We start from the raw sequence: 21,887 nt of genomic DNA on the forward strand, positions 1-21,887 counted from the left end.
CCCGGATCCAGAAGAAGATCCTGATCAGCATGTGGCCATTATGTTTTGGTCATCTCCCCATCAGGGCTGTACTGTAGAAATTTACTCGTGATATCATTTATATTTACTGAGTTATTGCATCAATCCACTTCCTATCTCTTATAATGGGGAAATTTTTCAAAGTCGCACCAAATCCAGAATCAGATCCGGATCCAAATAATTTCACTAACTTTTGTTGACATCATCATAAAGAAGCTGTATACCAAGTTCGAAGTCAATCGGAATTGTAGTTTTGGAGAAGAAGATGATTGAAATTTTTGTAACAGACGACGACAGACGACGACGGACGCCGCATGACGACAATAGCTTACGGCCTGTCGGCCAGTAAGCTGAAAAGGACACGAAGGACACACTACTATTTTTTTGAATATTTTTTTATTCTCTCAGTGTACTCTCAGGTACATTTTGGGAATCGAACTAATTATGCAAGGCAGAGTGTTTCACAAAAATGGCTGTTGTTGCAAAATCACTCACAATTTATTTGTGTCTAAATGGGCAGGTTCTGCATGTAATGTGAGTGGACGCGATGGGTTACATGCAAAACCTGGAATGAGACCACCGATTCATGAAAAACCTGCATGTTTGGTTTAGAAAAACCACTAGGATCATCAAATTTAACACAGTGCCTTTATTTATAGCGGCATATAAGACCATTTCAAGCCATGTTTTCCAGATCAAATGCACTGACACCTCGGTAGCTTTTCCAGTCCCAATTTTGGTCCTACTTTTGACCCCAATATTTTATCAAAAATTCATTAATTATGGATGCTCAGAGCAAGAGTATATATATGTTTTTTGCATTTATCTGAGGTCGTCATTAGTACATCCTGGGGGAAAATATGTCTAAATTTCTCTTTAATTATTGGGTCTAAAAAAGCTGGCAAAGTGCCAGGCACCAGAATGAACCCAGTTTCACAGAGGCACCCATATGTAATAAACATTTAACTGTCACGATTAAATGGAAGAAAACAACCATTTAAAAAAAAATCTAAGAGTTTAAAAGCTAACTTTGAATCAGTGGCTTACATTTTTTTCTCTTACATTCATATAAGACATTGCTTCCACATACATTATAAAATATATGTGCACTATATTTTGTAAAGGAGATAGTTGAGTGTAACGTTGTTAGAGTCATCAACTCAAACAGTTTCATGAGGATCCATTTCTTGTGTTTAAAGCTGTAGTGCTTGATAGTTTTTTGGGTGACATTTGGCAGTAATCCATAATTCCTATTCAGCATTCAAGTAGTGTGACATTTATCTGGTTAAATAAAGGTTAAATAAAATAAAAAAAAAATACAACATACAAAACATTCTGCAGAGTTAGAGTTATGTAGAGTTAGACAATATGGTAAAAATAATTTTAAAAATTACCTTATCAATTATATTTGATAATCAACACAATAAATCATTATTTCTTTACATTTTAAAGGCTTTTTTTATCCTGAGTGAGTTGAAGAAAGTAGACGGTTTCTTCAACTCACATGTTAAGGGCATGATACTTCAAAACAAAGGTGAAACTAAACAAAACCTTAAAACTAAGAATCATTATATTGTGATAATGATTACTGCTTTGTCACTGCCCTACATCCATGTCCACAACATTTAGTACATCTCTCACTCTGTTAGCGGTAGAGATGCAGCGGAGTGAATCTGTTTTACCAACTGCACCTGCTGTAAGCTATATAGAACTAGATTATCTATAGACTCATGCTTACATGGGACCGTGGCTTGCAGTAGCTTACCTGTGCTGCTCTGGATGGTCCTGACAGTGGTGGCAGAGGTTCGTGGGGGGGAAGATGGCAGGAGGAGCAGCGGCCTCCCGCCCTCCCCTTCCTCCTCCCCAGCACAACCCTGGTCAATAGCTCTCACGTAGCTGTGGCTCCGCATACGAAAGCATCCCGGCATGGGCAAGGTGTCCATGGTGTCCATGCTATCCATGGCAGCTTCCATGGCCTGGGACTGCATCTCACTGTAGACCTGCTCACAGACCTGCTCAATCTGCCCATTGACCTCCACCTCACTGAGCTGGAGGAGCAGAGAAAAGACCATTAGAAAAGAGCAAGTCAGACAGAAAAAACAATGACTGATAAAGGCATGAGAAGAACATAAAAAGGGTGGGGAGGTAGTGGAAAATACATCCAGAAGGTTGTGAACATACAGACACAAATACAGCATTTAATCAAACATTTTATGTCTTTAACCTCTGTCACTGCATGTGTTTACACAGACCAAAATATTACACTAATGACCACATGTAACATTCCAGTCAGGATCGAAACACCTCATTCATCAGAGACAGGTCTAATCTAGAAGGAATTTTGAGTCAGCGTAACAAGAATGGTATAAACTTTTGACAAGGTGATCAGTTGGAAAATGTGGGTCTGATCATTTTGCTCCTGCTACAAATGTTTGACCCACATGGGGAGTAACATTAGGTCCCATGAGAGATGGACCCTTTTGAGAGACAGAAATATGGAGGGAGCAGAACAAACCTGCTCTTTGGCTGATTTAAGCCTTACATTCCTTATTTGGCTAAAGACTTATAATAATGAGCCTTTTGATCACCTTAATAATAAAAAATGGGATGTTGGAAAAATGATTTTAACCTTTTACTCTATTTAGAGATATGTGTTCTCTTAAAGATACTTAAAGGTACCAAGGTCCCTGGATAAAAGCCTTCATTGAGACAAAGTGTTCATTTATTTTTGCATGTGAATGTCAGCTATCATAACTTGTTTTGGGAACACTGAACCTATAAAATAAAGAGAGCAGGCATAGCTGTCCATTCACACTGCTCATCTAACTTGTTTTGGTTGACAAGTATAAGAATGAGACCAAAGGAAGCAGTCTTTTGGTCTTAGATTTGTTGATCATTGCTGTATGTGATGCAACTCTGCTCCTTCTTGTAAGAATAAATTGCTTGATTCACATCCTGGAGTTGAGTGACATTTTTCTAAAACTGTACAACAACTTCTCTACAATTTCTGGCAGAACAGAAAAGTTATAGTCTGATTAAATAATTTGAGAATATAAACTTAAGTCTGATTTGGTCAGTGTAAATGCAGCGTATCTTAACTGCAAGACATAAGTTGTTTTATGGAGTTTTTCAGTAAAATCATGCTGGTCAGGAGCTATTTCAGTGTGTTATTGGTTAGCAGGGACCAATTCACAATTCAGAGGTTGAGGGTAAGGAAAAGGTAGGAGAAACAAGGTGGTAAATGTGACACAGTTGCCTGTTGGGAGAAAATTAGTGCATGCAGTAATATTCAGGGAGGAGCCATGTACAACTGCTTCATGTTTACTAAAAGCTTTGTTAAACATATAGTAATTTACCCTTCAAGATCTGATTTAACTGTACTCATATTTTGATCATGGGCAGCGGGATGATCCAGAGAGACAATTCTGATGGTTAGTATACTGTGTTTTACTAACTTTACAACCAATAATGAACTAATAATCTACAAGCGCCACCAGGAAATTTTGATGGTGTTATTGTATCAATTAATGCAAATCCAACCAATACCAATCCCAGTGAATTCTGTAAAACCATAAAAGTTTTTCCAAGTTACTATAAATAAAGCAGACTTTGTTGGAATGCTTGCAATTCTGACTTTTTCTGTTTAGGTTATTACAGCACTCACTGGGGTGAATGAGGAGTTGGATATATACAACCACAAAGAGGATATATGCAGATAATGTGGGAGAAATATCAAAAAAAATATCCCCAAGAAGTTGCCATCACAGATAGAGGTACAAAGATTCTGTACGCCAAGAAATAGAGTGACATCGACTCCCTGATTCACCTCACTCAGATCTACAGCAAAGATATTGAGACATCATTTGGACTAGATAAATGTGGGCGGATGGTATCTAGAGGAGGGAAGGTGGTCACAACTGAAGGGGTTGATCTACCGGAAAGGAACTTTGCGGATGTGCAGGACAGTTACAAATACCTGTGGATTCCGCAGATAAATGGTAATTATGAGGAGGCAGCTTGGACGTCAGCCACAGCCAAATATCTACAGAGGGTAAGGCAGGTCCTGAAAAGTCAGCTGAATGACAAGAATAAGATCCAGACCTCTAACACCTGCGCCCTGCCAGCAATCAGATACTGCACTGGCAGAATATCCTGGCTGCTGGAAGAGATTAAAGCCAGTGATATCAAGACAAGGAACCTCCTTACCATACATGGAGGTCCAGCATCCTGAGACTGTACACAAAGCGAAAGAAGGGAGGACGAGGACTGGTGAGCATCAGAGCTACTGTCCAGGAAGAAACTGCAAGGCTCCATTTCAATGATATATTGATATACTGAAGATGGGACCATCTTCAATATATCAAAAAGATAGGCCCCAGTGACCAATTGTTAGGTGAATGCCTCAGGCAGAACAGACAGAAGCCAGGTAAGGGTGAGTAGCCTGATGGGCTAACACAGAAGGACAAGCCCCTGCATGGCATGTACCACCGCCAAATTGAGGAACTGGCTGATATCGAGAAAACATACTAGCGGCTGGACTGAAAGGCAGCACAGGGGTACTACTCATGGCAGCACAAGAACAGGCCCTGAACACAAGAGCAATAGAGACGAGGGACCACCACACCAGATAAGACCCCAGAGGCAGGCAGTGCAGAGAAACCTCTGAGATAGTGCGGCACATCACAGCAGGGTGTAAGATGCTGCCAGGAAAGGCATACATGGAACAGCATAACAAGGTAGTGGGCAGGTCCCAGGGTCAAGATGGGAGATACCCCCGAAGGTGATCGAGAACAAATAGCCAAGATCCTGTGGGACTTCCAGATCCAGACTGACAAAATGATGATGGCCAATGGTCGATAAACATCAGAAAAAATCGATAGTGATAGATGTATCAATCCTGAGTGATAGTATCATCAGAAAGAAACAACACGAGAAGCTTGAGAAATACCAAGGGCTGAAGATTGAACATACACAGTCCTAAGATCAGCTAAGATCCTGCACAGAACCCTCAGGAATATACATGTATATATATATATATATATATATATATATATATATATATATATATATATATATATATATATATATATATATATATATGTATTTTTTTTTTATTTATTTTTTTTTTCCCCCCAAATGTCTGTAGCAGCAAAACTATTGGTTGAATTCATACCAAATCGGGTTCATGGATTGCCAGTCACCCAGAATAGATGTGGTTACATTTTGGGAAAAGTAGGTCAAAGTTCAAAATTTTTCTGAATTTTAAAATCTTATTTCTTCTCCCATTTATTTATAAAGGGGCGAAATTTCGAATGTCTATAAAAAAACATCAATTTAGTTTCAATTTATTTCAAACTTGGTACATATATTGAGGCAATTGATATGCTGACATCACCACATGCATAGACATGATGACATCAACTGGATCCATGCCAAAATAAGCTACAATATATTTTATATTGAAAGACAAACAACTACCCATGAATTCTAATTTAAAGGACAGCATGAAAATTATTGCAAACACCATCAACGATGCCCATGTCTTGCATTATAGCTTAGTGTATAAGTGGCAAAAAAGCCTTAGTGGGGCATACTGTATATATCATGGCAGCAGTGTTGGCAACCAACCTGACTGATGGTGCTCATAGCCCTCATGTAGCTTTCATTGCGTGATCGGTATTGGGGGGAGGACAGCAGCGATTTGGGGTCGAGGAGGGTTTTGGGGTCCAGGGTGTCCAGGCTTCTATTGATTGAAACCTCACTCACCGCACGCAGGTAACTGTGGCTCCTAATTTGCAGCTTGGGAGAATGCTCTGTTGAAATCCTGCACATGAAAGTGAAACCAAAGCCATAGTTAGACACAGGTTTATCTCAATTTATGCAACCTAAACCAATTTTAAAATATTCAATTATTAAACCTAAACTAACTTCGGCAGTGTCTGGCTGTAGCAAATATACAACAGTCCCCAATGAGATCAAGTCCCCTTAAAAGAAGACCAAGAAGACCAGGGTGTATCAAATTTAGCCTCATGAAACATACATACCCACAAAGATGTCTAATATGTATAGCTAATATTTATAAATAGGTTTGGGTGAGATGTGGAATGATTTTGGAACATTTTTGTTAAAGAAGCAAACTATTAACAGTGTTCACAGTGTCACAACCAGTGTAACCAATAATTTGGCTAACATCTAACATCTAATTTAGATGTTTGGAGCTATCAACTAGCAACTGTAACTTCATCTCAATACAAATTGGTGTTTGTCATCACTTGGTCTTGGTTTAAAGGAGTGACATTTTGCTTTTTTTAAATGGAATCATGCATTTTTAAAACATTTCCCCATGGTCTAAACAGTAAAAGCTTGGGTCTGAATTCTTCAATAATTAAATTCCACAGGCCCATCTTCAATGCCGACTTCTGAGTAATGACAGGTCGTTTTGAGCGCTGGCCCTTTAAATGAAAAGGAGCCACTTCACACCCCACCGCCTCCAGGTTGTTGACTGTGCGCTCTGTCCCATTCAGCCACTTGTGTTCGTTAATACAACCAACAACGGAACATTTTAGGTAATCAGAACTTTGGACTTATTTTCAGCATGGACTACAACTGCTGCTGCTGCTGACAACTATGGCGTACTCAGAGAAATGTTCGTCGAAAGTCTTGACCTAATATGTGCAGATGTCGTGATGTAACTAGTTATAGATGTAAGAAATTAAGAAGGAATTGAAACGGGTCGTAGAAATCCACTCGATTTTTGCCGGAATGACTATAAAGATAGCTTTGCAGCACCTGGAGGGTTCAAATTCAAACTTTATGAACTGTTAGGGTCCAAATACACAAATAAATGTAACAAAGACTAGTTTGCTTTTCAAATTGTGAAAATATTTTAAAAAGCAAAAATCAACTTTCTAAAAAATTAGATACGATTATATATATATATATATATATATATATATATATATATATCCTCCTAAGACCACACACACACACACACACACACATATATATTATGTTTAGTAGCACAGATTCATGTCATTTTATTATAGTGAAATCAATTGTAGTGTAGTGGATTAATGTTAGTTTAAAGGGTTGTGACACCATTCACAAGCAACCAAATAAAATACACCAACATGAATGAATTTGATATAATGTAAGTCAAGAAAGTATACAACATAAATATAGCCATTTTTACTGTAGTTATTTTAATACAGAAATGCTACAAACTGTGCTTTTCATTGTAATGAAGTATGTTATGTCTATTTTAAATTATTTCATACTTTAATTTACTATGCAATTCCCTCTCATGATGATCACTACTGTGTTATAAAATTACACATAATTGGATAGTATATTTAGCCAGTATTATCCATCCTTGGTAAACAGAGTGATTTGTGCAAATATAATCCATTGAGAACAATATCAAACAATATTTTTTTTTTAGCTTCACACAGTATTGTCCTGTCATGCAGCTGTAATTTATAATTAAAAAAAAAACAGTACAATGCTGTCAAGTACAAAAGAGACATTTTGATCTTACTGCAGAGTGGTCATCTCAGTCAGTGAGGGCTGTGTGGCTTTTAGGTAGCTGGCCCGCCGTGCCTGGATTTTGGGGGAGGGTTTGGGACTTCCATCCGAGTCTCCACTGTCATCCTCAGCCATGGCTTTGACGTAGCTGCCACTCCTCATCCTTCGGCAGGGGATGTCGTCCTCCTTGGCCAGGGGGCAGAAGCCACTCCACTCATCCTGAGGTACCTGCCAGTCAGTGGGAGAACATAGAGAAACAGTGCAAAATGACTAAATCTGCTGCTGTTCAAGTCCCAGCCACCAAACTGGCTCACAACATCATCCCTCTGATACATGCAATCTACACACAGCAAGCACACATGCAGCACAACATTACAAAACAATGCTCAACTACATGAAGCATCCAAAGACTGCAAATACAAAATGATGTCTCACAGCTGTCAATTCCCATCACCCTCTAATATATTTATGCACACATATATAGCACACAAACAGCTCTGTGGTACAGTCTGTTCACTAATTAGCAGTGTGTGCAAGGCTAAGGTAGGTCTGAAATTTCTCTCTGGCAAATTCATACATCTGGTTCTCAGGAGTCAGCTCAGTTCACTGAAGCTCTCCGCACTGTACATGTGTGTGTGCGCAGGCTTAAATATACTATATGAATGTAAGAAAGAAAAAATCCATCCAGTATATGCTCATGAATTATACCTAATTGGTAAAGAAATGTATCATAAAACAAAAAGGATACATTCATTAAAGTGAAAAAAAGAAAAAGCTCAATGAAATAATGATGCACATTATTTCATTGAGCTTTTTCTTTTTTTTCCTACCAACTGGGTCTTTCAACCTAAATCACTGAAAAACAACATATTGAAAAGACAATCCCTTGGTGAATCAATAGTGAATAACAACAATAACATAAAAACAAGCCAAAAAAACAAAAAAAAAAAACAAAAAAAAAACAAACAAAAAAAAAACAAGATGAGTGCAAGATGCAACAAGTCAAAAGTCAGCACTATTACAAAATTAAAGCTAAATAAAGAAAATGATTCAAGAAATTCAAGCATTTTGTGAACGCATTTGCATGTATAACTAAGATGAAACAGGCTCAGTCAGGAAAACATGCACTGTGCTCTTGATAGATTGATTAATCTGCACTGACATATAAGTATACATATGTATATTAGGAGCATAAGTGTATATTTTAAACATAACGTGCATGTACTTGAAAACCCTCAGCCTAACTTATGAAAATCTTCAAAATATTGACTGTGACTGATACGTTGATTTGCAATATGTAAAATGTTTGAGACTGAATTAATACTGGAATTGGTTTGTGCAATAGATGTATAAAGGAATCCAAGATTTCTCTAAAACAGTACATACAGTGGAAAAGAATACATTTAAATGAACCATAAGTGGAAGAGAAATAAGTCTTAGTGGAATAAATATACAATGAGAAATAATTTAAACTGTTTAGATACTTAGCATGTTTATGAGATCATGTGAGTTGAAGTCATGTCTTTTAATAGTGAATAAGAAATAAATGTGAATGACAGAAGTGTAATAAAGATTTGCAATATTGAGGCTTGGTTATGATTTACTTAAGAGAAAACATGTCAAGGAAGTGTAAAAGGTGTGTACCAAGTTTATTATACAGATATTTTTATTCATCTTTTTTCTTTTTTTTTTGGCTTTTTGTCTGTAATTTGGTACCCCCTCCAACAGATGGCACCCTTATTAACATTCGCATTAACACCAGGGTAATTTTCACAGGCTCGACCTAAATATTAGTGAAAGTTATTGTTGTTTAGTTCCATTTCTCTCACCCATTCTTCCACTCTATCGTGTCTCCACTGTCAAGCCACAGTGAAGCTGGACAGGAAGTTGAGAGTCCAGTGTTTATTTTTCTGAGTGATTCCAACTGATGGTTCACAGAGGCATTTTCATTCATCCCTTTTTTTCCAAACCATGCTGTGCACCATTACATTCAATTTGGGTCCACATTGAGTGCAGTCCAAGTATGCGCAGATATCTGCGGAGTGTATATGGCCGACTCTGGCCAAGTCTTTGGGGGCCTGCCCCTAGTGGCCTGACTTATCAGTGCATGCCAAAGTTTTAGGACAGACGGATGGACAGACATACAGACAGACGACCAACTGATGACAATATCCTGTGGCCAGTGTGGCCGAGGGTAAAAATCAGATGCCATCAGCCTGTCATTTCGTCCGTCTCCATCCAGCCAGCCAGCCAGCCAGCTCTAAAGGAAAACATTTTTTCTTTGCATTTTTATGTCCTTAAGGGGATTTATTTTTTGCATCTCGGGGCCTATAACAGTTGAGGTAGTCGTTCATTTCTAGGGCCTATTTACTGGTGTACTTAAAATTACTTTACAGAGGTCATTACTCCAACCTATGTCAAAGACCCCTGTGAGTTTGTAACATTACTGCTGCTAGTACATAACACAAGGCTAGTGAGTCTATTTAAGTCTCTTCATAGCAATACTTAAGCAGCCATCTACACACAGTGTTTATCTTCAGTCTGTATTAAGTTGCAGAGTTTATGTAACATGTTGTTTTGCTGCCGCTGAAGAAATGATGGTGAAGGATTACCACTAGCCTGTCAGGAATCTTGCTCCTGAACTCTGATGTGCAGAGTCTGATTTATACAGATGTTTTAGAGTTAAGCAAGTGCGAAAATGTTACTGATTCATTATCAAACACTGACCCTGGGGGAAAATTGGCTACCACAATCTAGGTAATTAATGGACACACTGTAGCTGTGTGTACACGAAAACCCGGAGGTGTTGTTCATTAAATCTAGATATTGTCACAATATTGTAATAATTTCAGTCCATAATTATGTAAAAAAAGTTTCTAGTCTAATGATAACAACAAAAAGCCATCACAAGCAAACTGTAATTCAGACAGTGATGTTTACTTCAAACGATCGTCACACAATACAGATCTATGACTTTATTTTCATAATATGTGTTTATGGGTTTGTGATGAAGCTGTATGATCTCAGAACGTAGCTTCTAATGTATAGGTGGTATACATATGATAAAGTGCAGCTCATTATTTTTAATTAGCCACACTTTCATAGCATGGTAGTGACAGCTGGACAGATTTCAGCACAGTGTGTCAGAGTACGATGTTCAGACCAGAGGCCAGAGAACAAGAATCTGATAAACAACAAAGATAGACAGCAGGAGAACTCCATAGCGGCTCTGACTAATTATATATGAATCAAAGAGGGAAAAGGCTGAACAGATCTGCTCGGTTAAACATTTGTGTGTGAGAGACGTCAAAGAGACACAAATGAGCAGTTTGGCTATAAAAAGAGAACGTGGGGAAAGGACCAGCTGCAGCAGCATCAGCAGTGTTCTCACCCACGCACAGGCCTAGCTTCCACTGCAGCTCCAACAAAAGCTACTATAAAAGCTGACGAACACTGGTTTCTAGGCGCACAATGATGTCAGTGTAACTGAGGTTGATGGATATTTGAGGTTTAAAAAATGTAATCAATGCTCTACCTCTTTGAGCAGCAAATAAATGCACCAATATTTCCCAGTGACTCAGTGTGTATACAGTGTTTCCACAGCATCCAGTGTGTATCTTACATTGCTGCCTGTACATTGTTTCCATGGCAACGGATGTCTGTTTTGATGGCTTAAGACTGCAGCTTTAGAGAGAACAGGTGACAGTACAGTCAGCAGCTGTGCTGTTGAGGTGCTGTAGATATTAATTTGAAGATGAAAATACATTGCCAATGGCAATGGAGACATAATATTTTCTGTTACAAATAGGGATGGGTACCAAAAACCCTAGTACTAAATGTGTTCCAGGGCCAAATTGTTAAAGACAGTACAGGCTTCTAACATTACAGGGGGAAGACAAATAAAAAAAGCATGCTTCATATTAAAGCAACTTAAAAGTTGACAATTTTTTCTCCAAACATCGAGCAGCAAGACACACATGGAAATCCTAGCCAGTGTTCACCAGAGAACTACACAGGAAAGTGGGTATTGCACTCACTGACATGGTGCAACAAATCTTTGCATATTCAGGTAGAAACATGAGCAATCAGTTTTGCAAAGTGCACAGTTTGATGTTTAGTGTGTAGTTCATCTATCTGTCCTATTTGTGTCATGTACCACTGTTCAAGCAACCTGGAACCCAAATATGAACACAAGTTAATGATTAAAAGTGACCTGTACACTGCTGATTGTTCTGCTATGATTTTGCTAATAAATTTGATGTGAAATGGTCAGAGGAACAGCGTCATTATCATTGCGTCTGTCGCACAGATAAAGAGCAAGAGGATTGACAAATAGCAAACGGCTAATTAAAACTAGTGCCTGACAGATATACAGTAATATATACATAGATTCATGTTTTTTTGGCAAAGAGAATTACACATTGGCCACCTCTGTCAAAATTTGTGCCACCTCCAACTCTGGAAAAAATTCTAATCGAGCCTTTGTTAAAACAAAAAAACACTACTTTTTGATACTTGTGACTACAGATACAGCATTACGCAGATGTGATGGCTCTGGCTTACTTTACTGGTGATGAAAGGAGGGTTTCAAACTTGTTGTGGGATACCTATAGTCTGATCTCTTTTTTTAAGTTTTCCAACAAATGTTTCTGCTTATCAAACTGTAGGTGTTCTTGCACCTACATAAAGAAATAAGATAATAAGCTCATCAATAAATCTAAAATCGCAGTAAAGTTGACATAGAATTTCCTTTTTTACTTTGTGTGATAAAGTAATACGAAAAATGATTACCATACAGTTTTAAAGTTAAATATTATTTTCTTCAGTAATAATTATTAGAACACCTTATAAACACAATCACTAAAAAGCCTTGAACAAGTTGATACACAAGGTTAAGATGGTACCACTTCTGCCTTGGTTTCAAGTAAAATCATGTAGGTGGCAAATACACTGCCCGGCCAGAAAAAAAGTCACACATGCAATATTTCACTGAACCACCTTTGATTACAGGACATATTCACTGGATTTAACTAAGTAAATAGTGCAGATCCTTCCATGGGTAAGTACTGTAGTGGTTATTGAACTCTAACTGATTCAGTAAGTAGTCTCTCATGTCTTTAACGTCAATGCCAGTCAGTGCCATTGGACAATGCCAGGATTCATCAGAATCATCAGGCTTATGACCGAATGGTTCAGGGAGACTGAGACATCATTTACACACATGGATTAGCCTCTGTAAAGTCCAGACTTTAATTTGGGATGTGATGAAGATTTGATGCAGTGGTCTGATTCTACAGCATCAATAATCAAAAATTCATGCAACTATAGATGGAAAAAATATTATTAATTTTATTGTGACACTATATAAGCATTATGTGGCAAAAAAGATGTCAGAGTGAATGTCTCCTGTAATCAAAACCAAATGTGGTGCAGTGAAATATTGCATGTGCAACTTTTTTTTGGCCAAGTGGCTATTGCCACAGTACTGTGGGACTAACTTTCTCATTTGTCTATTACCACAGAGCCAGTCAGGGGCCTCATTATATCATGTGTAGACTGGTAACCTGTCACCCTGCTGCCACAGTACTGTGGCAATAAGCACTGCACATGCCATGTGCCTATCGGGTTAAGGAAAAAGGCTAGGGCACCAGTTACCAGATCTTTTGTGGATTCTAAAAGTTCTGCATACATACACATATTGTTTCAATAAATATCTGCGTCCAGGTGGAAACAGGAAAACTGGGTTAAAATGGTGTAATATGCATGCCACACCTATATGTGGCACTGTACACGAACACCGACAGGACACACTAAAATCACAGAAGAATGCAGTGAGCATGTTCTAACAATGTCATGGTATTACGACTAATTACGATTTTAAACGTCACGGTTAATTACTCATCAAGGCTGCCAAACACTACCTCATAAAGTACAGTAGATTTAGAGCAGAACCAAAGACCCACCATTATGCGCTTCCCGCATGGAATCAAAGCAACGTTACACAAGCACTGCATTCAACAGTCCGTGAGTGAAAATGAAGAGAAGGAACAAGCTGACCGTCTGTCTCTATCTGCTTTTCAGGAACACAATCTATATCCAGTTAGGAATCGGGTAAAATGCAAGCTCACTTTAGTTTTCATAGAGTTTGCATTTGCTACCGTCATCTACTCAGCTTCAGGCTACCATTGCACAACCCATTCACAACAATCTGGCTGCATAGCTTTGGTAGAGTAAAGGCGGCCATACACTGTGCAATTATTTTGATCGTTGCACGCAGCTCCATCTTAAACTGCGTGAATCAATCGTAAAGTCAGGCTCACGATTCATGTTCTCACACTGTATGGACCAATGCTCGTATGCGACCTGACTGCTAACACTGTAGGACCATACACCAGAGGACGCATGACACGTTCGAGTGTTGTATCCAGAAATACAACATTAAAATACCAAGGAATCTGGTGTATTGGTGTGAGTCATGAAATGGTAGTGCTAAACAAAAACCAACAAGCTGCTTTGGCAATATGTGCCATTATCTGCGGGGAATCAGAAAAGAAGAAAAGACGACAACGTGTTTGGTACAGGAATTGGTTGGCCAGACGTAGACAGTATGGGCTGTCAATCCTACAGCGAAGGGAACTAGAGAGAAGCTGCAAAGGCTAAATTGCACTAGGCCAATAGCCAGCTACTGTAAGCTTAGAATTAGCTTACAGTAGCTGGCTATTATTGTATTCGTGCATGCACAGTGTGAAAATTTGAGGCACATCGGCTTGTGGCACTGCTTTGACAGTGTGATACCCTCACAAGGAGCGAGCAGGATTTCAAACAGCTCTGTTTTCCTTGCGAACACACGATTGCTGGTTGTGAGGTGGTCGTGAGGTGTTAATCGCTTCTCCTTACCCCATGTACACTGCACGAAGCACAACACACGATTAGAGGCACATCGGGCCAGATCCCAGAAATAGTCGCACGAGTGAGAAATCGTCTCTTAAATCGCACAGTGTATGGCCGCCTTAAGGCCATTCTTCTCCAGCAGCTCAGACTGTCATACAAGCTAAGGGAGGGTTAACTTGTGAATTGATGAATTAAACATGCTCTGTTTGATCACAAGGCAAATTGCATAAAATAGTCTCATGCACCGGTAGAGACTACAGCTGACATTGGAACAGGTGATTACAGTTCAAATTTGAACTTTTTACCTTATGCTCACACGAATACTCACAGTTTGAATAAAAAGTGACAGCCCTAATAAGTACTGTTGTGAAATGAATTTGCACAGAATAATTGTAGTAATCGTGAAACCACAATTATTTCTCTGACAATAATCAGAGCACCAAAATCTCTAATCGTTACATCTCTAGCATGCACACGAGGTCCTTCTTCTTCAGTGTGCTGAGTACAAACATAAACACAACAAGAAGACGATGGCAGGTTTGTTGTAGTAGTGCTAATAAACTTAGCAGCGCCTGCAGCACAAACACAACTCTGTAATCCGCCAGTGTTGTTGCTGTTATTGTTTCTAAAAAGTGGTGCTTTGCCTATCCATACGGCAACACGATGGTGGGTTTGTGAGATTTTTCCGCTCTGGGACCTGTTCTCCATGTCAGGGCACCGACAATGCCAGTGTCATGTGGACAAAATGCCGAAACCACATATAATTTTTGTGGGTTGACATAATTTTGTCGTCGTGTGTATGGGGCGTATACAGTATATCACCACAGTACTGTGGCAACAAGAGGCTAATGAGTTCATGTAATGGCACTCCTATTTTCGGGGGCATTTCGCCTGGGGCCGGGGTTACGTTCTACGTGTTAATGTTAGGGTTAGGGGTTAACCGGATTATGACACCGCGCTGACGCAAGAACACATATCAAACACAACACATCAGATGTAACCCCGCCCCAGGGCAAAATGCCCCCACAAAATAGGAGTCCCTTCATGTAACAGTAACCGTGATTTGGTCTGGGGCAACAAAATGTCTCACTGCTTATTGTCACAATACAAATGCTAACATTTGATTGGCTCTGTGGCAATACATAAACCAATATTTCGTGCTACAATGCTGTGGCAGTAGCCATTGCCTTTTTTTGGCCAGGCAGAGTATGTGTTAAATGCAAAAGCATCAACAATCACATAATATGAGAACAGATCATAGAATTAAAAAAAAAGGTCCAGTCCTTTCATCAGTAGAAGTAAATAAAAGCAATTATGTAAAAGCTTACAGTACAGTTGATTATCTAACATCTATGTTATATATGTGTAAAGTATCAGCATTACAAATCCTAACCCCACACACACTCATATTCAAACATTACCAAGCACCACACGAATTTATACACAAAAGCCGCAGCAGGTGCTAGAACAGCCTATGAATGTACAGCTACCACTTCGATAGAATTTGCCCATGTTTGTCAATGGCCTGTATGGCATCCATGTGAACCCAGTGTTTCCCATTAATTATCATGACTATGGCAAACTGCCACATTCTATTTTGCTCTGCCCCAGTCTTACAATTAACTGAAAATACTGTGGCAAGCAGACTCTCACTCAAGGCTGGATTTAGACTTGATGAGGCCCTAAGCTATATAAAGCCCTAAGGCCCCCACCCCTTTTAAATAACACCCGCTGGTCTTGGAAAGCTTTAAAATATGTATGCCTTTAATTATATGAAACATTTTAAATATACTGACTTTTAATTTTTATTAAAAATATTCAATATTAAAGATTGTGTTGTAAAATCACAAAAATTATATAAGAGAATCCTCTAAATTACAACTTAAATCATTATCTTCCTAAATTAATCTTGTCTTGAAAGATAATTTGATACAGATATTTGTGTGGAATTTGTTCTTTTCCAGGATAATTCAGTTAGACATAATCATTGAAGCGCCCCAGTTCACCATGAGGTTAAACATAATTATATCCAGCATAATTCCATGAATTATCTATGGGCTACTTACATGAAGAACACTGATACTAAATATCACCTATGATTCAGCTATCTAGTCCACACAATCATACATGATTAATTTGCAAAATTTAAATTTTAAGACAAGACACTGAGTTAAAAAAAAATAATCTGGATTTTTTTGAGGCCCCTGCAGATCATGAGGCCCTAAACTGTAGCTTATTTAGCTTCTACCTACATCCGGCACTGCTCTCACTTGACCATGTTGCTTACAATGTTAAGTAATTTTGGAACAAACTTAAAGTGCACTGTTATCGTTACAATGCACAACATTACAATGTAACAGAGTGACCTTTTCAATGAGGAGTGCTAGTGTGAATAAATGTACTGTATATAAAACAAAATTATTTTTATAAAGACATTTAAAGATAAAGACATCTTAAAATCCATTTAGACTTTAGATTGGCCAAAGCTTATTTCCTAATGAATCTTTTTTTATTGGATATGGGCTGTTTTTATCCCTTATCAATATATGTGCAATTGGTTAAGTGGTATAAAGGTATCATATGTTGATTTTTCAGGAGCTGATGATTGGAAGTAACTGAGAAATGAGTTACATGACTGTCTTCAGTTGTGAGAAAATACAAATGGGTAAAGACAGTGCCCATAAGCTGAGGCAAATGCTTTTATTTCAGTTTTTCTAGCTAAAAGACTTGAACTGGCCTTAGACAATGGTGTAAAAAAACACAAAGCACAACAGACATCTCACCCTCCCATGAGGTCCCTAGGCAGTACTAGTCATGTTAAATTTAAAACGTGATATGGCTCACACAATACTCCATTTAACCAAAACTAATTTTTAAGATTCTTTTTCATCCTGTCATTTAATTCATATAGTTAAACTCCTATAGCAAGACTGCAGGTTTTATTATAATTTAGAGCGAAACAATTAATTGATTAATTAACTTGAACCAATTAAAAAAAAAATTTGATTACATTTTTGCAGAATCAAAACTTAATTTGTATGTCCTTTATTTTTATACTTTTTGTGGTAGTTGTTTCAGCTGGTTCTGAAGTGAAGGACAAGTTGTTTTTTTCAAACATGTCTTTTTCCCTTTTTTTTTTTTTTTTTTTTTTTTTTTGCCTAATCAAATAATCATTTAAAATGGTCATATTTTGCTAAATCCACTTTTACTAGGCTTTGGTACATTACATTTATTTGTGTATTTGGACTCTAGTTAGTTCAAAAAGTATGAATTTGAACCCTCCAGCTTCTGCAAAGCTATCTTTATATTCATTATTGCAGAAATTGAGTGGATTTCTACAACCTGTTTTAATTACTGCTCAATTTGTTACGTCTATAACCAGTTACGTTAACACATTTGCACATGCAAGGTCAAGACTTCTGACGAACATTTCCCAGAGTACACCATAACTGTTTGCCAGCAGCAGTGGTTGTAGTCCATACTGAAAATATGTCCAAATTTCTAGCCGATTACCCATAATGTTCAGTTGTTGGTTGAACAGGACAGAGCAGCACAGCCAATAACCTGGAGGGGGTGGGGCCTGAAGTGGCTCATGTGCATTTAAAGGGCCAGCGCTCAAAACCACCTTTCTGGTGTCATTACTCAGAAATAGGGTTGAAGATGGACCTGTGGAGTTGAATTAATGAAGAATTCAGACCCAAGCATAGGATTTTTTCATTATTAGTACTGCTCTTCTATTCAGTGTTATATGGCTTCTGATGACAGCTTCTACTAGAGTTTTGTTTGCTCTAGGTAATGCAAGCTGAAACTGACCTCAATCATAGAATTTCAATCTTAATTTTTAGCTGAAAATTTCATTTTGTTTATTAAAAAAAGAGGGGAAAAAATAAACAAAACAACAACATTTCTAAAAACCCTCCCAACACCTAGTTCCACACGGCACAGCACAGCACAGCACAGCACAGCATGCCACTACACCAGAAAGACAACACCAAGAAAGAGCAAGGAAACTGGTAGAAAGGCAGGAAGGAAAGTATTATTAAATTAAAGATGAGATCTACAAACAGGCACGGATGTTACTCTTCATGAGTTCATGTCATTACCTAGCATTCAGAGAGTAAGGCTGCTACTGGCTCTGCACTTACTTCTCTCTTTAACTCAAAAGGAGGAAAGAGGAGGAAGAGTAGAAGGAAGAGGGAGGCTCTCCAAACCAAAAGGAAGTAAAGGAGGTAGAGGTGGATGAGTGGAGCAGGAGGTTAGGTGAATGAGAGCTGTGGGAGTCAGTTGGGTGAGTGGGGGAAAAGCAAGGGAGAAGGAGTGGTGTTAAAGAGGAGGTGGCAGTGGAATCTGGGGAGTTTACAGTAGTACATTTGTGGCAAGGAGCAATGTTCCCTCCCTGGCTGTAGACACACTACAACAGCACTTCACACTTTTCATTTATGATCTATTGACAGTGATATCTTAATTTACCTATTTTTTTTTTAGCTAAAAGCCAACTGAATTCACCCAAAGGATTAATAAGACTGATCTTTTCTCGTTTGAACAGGTGAGTTTCGATATCTTAGTAGAGGGTGATTCTACAGTGCTTGAACATTCACTGAAATACACTAATGTACAAAGGTAAAGCGGCACTTTGCATTCATTAATGGAAAAATAGGACCCCTGTTTTCATAATTACGAGACAGCACCTCACAATCCAGAGATCTTACACACATGCTCATATCAGGAGCAGGAGTTAAACAGTGTCAATAGAATCAAACAGGTGCATCTTATTTACCCCATGTAATATTTTTCCTGGGACTACACATGAAAATTAGCTCTTAGTCATTACTAAGAGCTAACACTATATTGTGGTACAATATATGTATTGTGCACTGCCTCTCCTAAATAGACAATAAAATTTAACATAAATGTGGAGTTACTGGGTCACATTCACATGCATACTTTGAAAAAACTTTTTTTTTTCCTTTTCTTTTTTTTAAGCATAAAAATTCAAGTACACATAAAAGAACAATTTAAAAATTTTTTTTAATGAAACGAGATGGTCTTATTTAATTCATTTATTTGGAGCTATCGGATTAGAAGATAATTGTAGTTTTTCCAAGTTTCATTGTCCTGTGACCCACTGACTCCAAGTCCCTTTTAGATATTACTCCATAGAGTAAATAAGGCACATTTCTTCTTATCATATTTAAGTGTATTTTAGATGAATATTTTTATGTACTAATTAACATTTCTTTCATGCCATATGATGCAGTGACTCCAAATATAGATTGAATTGTAGTACTTAACAGCACAAATAAGAAACACATCCTTTTATTGGATTTTACATCATCTACATTACAACTTTCAAAAAGGAAATTTCATGAAAATATTACAACTGTAATAACCATTCATCAAATAAAAGTTCAGAGAATGTACTTGTACTTGTTGTGAAAGTACTACATGATCTTATGTGATATTATATTATTTACTAATTATTAATAGTAATCACTCATATAGATTTTAATACAAATATTTCTGAAGTAAAACATATGTTTAAATAATTACTATTCTCATTCTGTGGTGTGTAGTGTGTCCTGTTAACATTTATTGAAGTAATTTTTAATTGTATATTCTTAATTTCTATGTGAATTTGTTCACCTCCTGGTCACACACTCTGGACACATTCGCGTCTTCTGGCAAATCGACTTTTACTTTCTTACACTTACACTTTCAGGACTCCATACTGAATATAAAGCATACAACAGACCTGCTTTACATAACACAGGTAAGTCATTTTAGCCCTGTTCAGCCTCTAACACCTCTGTTTTTTCTACCTCAGTGTTTTACACAAAGACTATAGTAACAATATATAGCTTAGCTAATAAGCTATATATATATATATATATATATATATATATATATATATATATATATATATATATATATATATATATATATATATATATATATATAATGTAAGGTTGAATCTGATAAGCAATTTTAGAGAAGTGTTCTGTTATTTTGTTATGTTGTTTTTGTGACCAAATAAGTAAGTACTAAATTGTTGAAATACTTTGGTCAAAAAAATTAAAGCAAAGACTTATGACATGTCAACACATGTTGACTGAAAGAGCAAAACTTTGGCTCTGCATCCTGTATATTCTGTTGTACCCAGTCTTGTGTTGCCCCAGCCGCAACTGTACTATTTAATTATTTTTAGGTAACAATTTTAAAGCATATATATTTTGTAACCTAGAAGACAGTTAAACAAAGAAAAAAAAGTATGACAGCAAGCATTTCACTCAGATAACTATTTTATGATAATTATACAAATCTCAAGGTCTGTCTCCATAATGTTGTTCAATCTCTATAACAGTTTTCACTATACTTTAATAGCTAAAATTTTAAATAGTTGTTTGAGAGTTACTGCACACTACACCTCACTCTGTACTTTATGTCATTTTACTAGATCAACAGTTTAAAGGTATGCAATGGTCAATGGGTAAATCCTCCCTAAAGCTGTCATCATAGCATTTCTAGTGTGTCCACAGCCTCAGCCAGTGATATCCAGCCATGACAATGTCATGTACATCTGCAGGTGTCATTCAGCCTTCCTTACAACAGCAAAAGTGCTGAGCTTTAAATACCTTTAGACTTTGGCCCAGACAGTTGGACTATAGAATGCATTATTAACTGAGAGGATAAATGTGTTTTAGTTTGCTAGAATCTCAGCCATTATCTAATGTAAATAAATAATTGTGCAGTCAATGCGCAAATCAAATACAAATACAGCATATTTTTTTAAGTTACAACCAATGAATTCTTTTTGTCTATTTTACATGATTATGGCCACAGTGAACAAAGTGTATGACTGTATGTCAGGATCAGACTACACGGTATCACCCCGCAGCTTGGAGAGTGATGGTTTGTGTTGGTAACAAGCTTGTTGGTTAAGGCGACAACAACTGATCTTTGGCAACTGTTTTTGTCCTTAATTTTGTTTAGTGTTTTATGGTGGGTAAAAACATCACATGAGATGGACTAGAATTAATTTTTTGGTTGTCTATGGCAGATTCTGAAATGTTTGTGACACTGACCAATACCAACACTAAGAACTCTGCCGTGCTCAACTATAAATCTGGAGGGGTAAATTTTATTTTTATCTCAAATTTTCTTAGAAGGACAGCGAATCCATACTGTGTACAACCCAAGAGCGTCTCCAGTTGTTTTTAAGCTTTTCTCATGTAATATGGACACCATGATAGACTTTCTAAAGTGAAGTCAAAATATCCTGATCTCCCCCGGTGGGTTTGCTGCAGTACAAGTCCTAAATCCCTTCCCCTCCATTTTATTCTGAGAATTTGGCCAAATTAAAAACTTGATTTACAAATCCAATAAACCTTTCCCGATCATTATTTCTTATTTTTTAGGCACATTTCATTGGACTGACTTAGGTTTGTTTAAATAAA

At 37.5% G+C, this 21,887-nt stretch overlaps 1 protein-coding gene across 1 annotated transcript in view; it reads right to left on the reverse strand.

Moving 5' to 3' along the window:
* Positions 1 to 21,887, reverse strand: part of LOC115436633 (disks large-associated protein 1-like) — an 86,045-nt gene that overhangs the window by 52,771 nt on the left and 11,387 nt on the right. The window contains 3 exon segments of the mRNA XM_030159531.1: positions 1,784 to 2,066; positions 5,647 to 5,842; positions 7,556 to 7,770. Coding sequence (XP_030015391.1) covers positions 1,784 to 2,066; positions 5,647 to 5,842; positions 7,556 to 7,770 — 694 coding nt within the window.

This window comes from Sphaeramia orbicularis, chromosome 17 (genome assembly GCF_902148855.1).
Source record: "Sphaeramia orbicularis chromosome 17, fSphaOr1.1, whole genome shotgun sequence".
NCBI lineage: Eukaryota > Metazoa > Chordata > Actinopteri > Kurtiformes > Apogonidae > Sphaeramia > Sphaeramia orbicularis.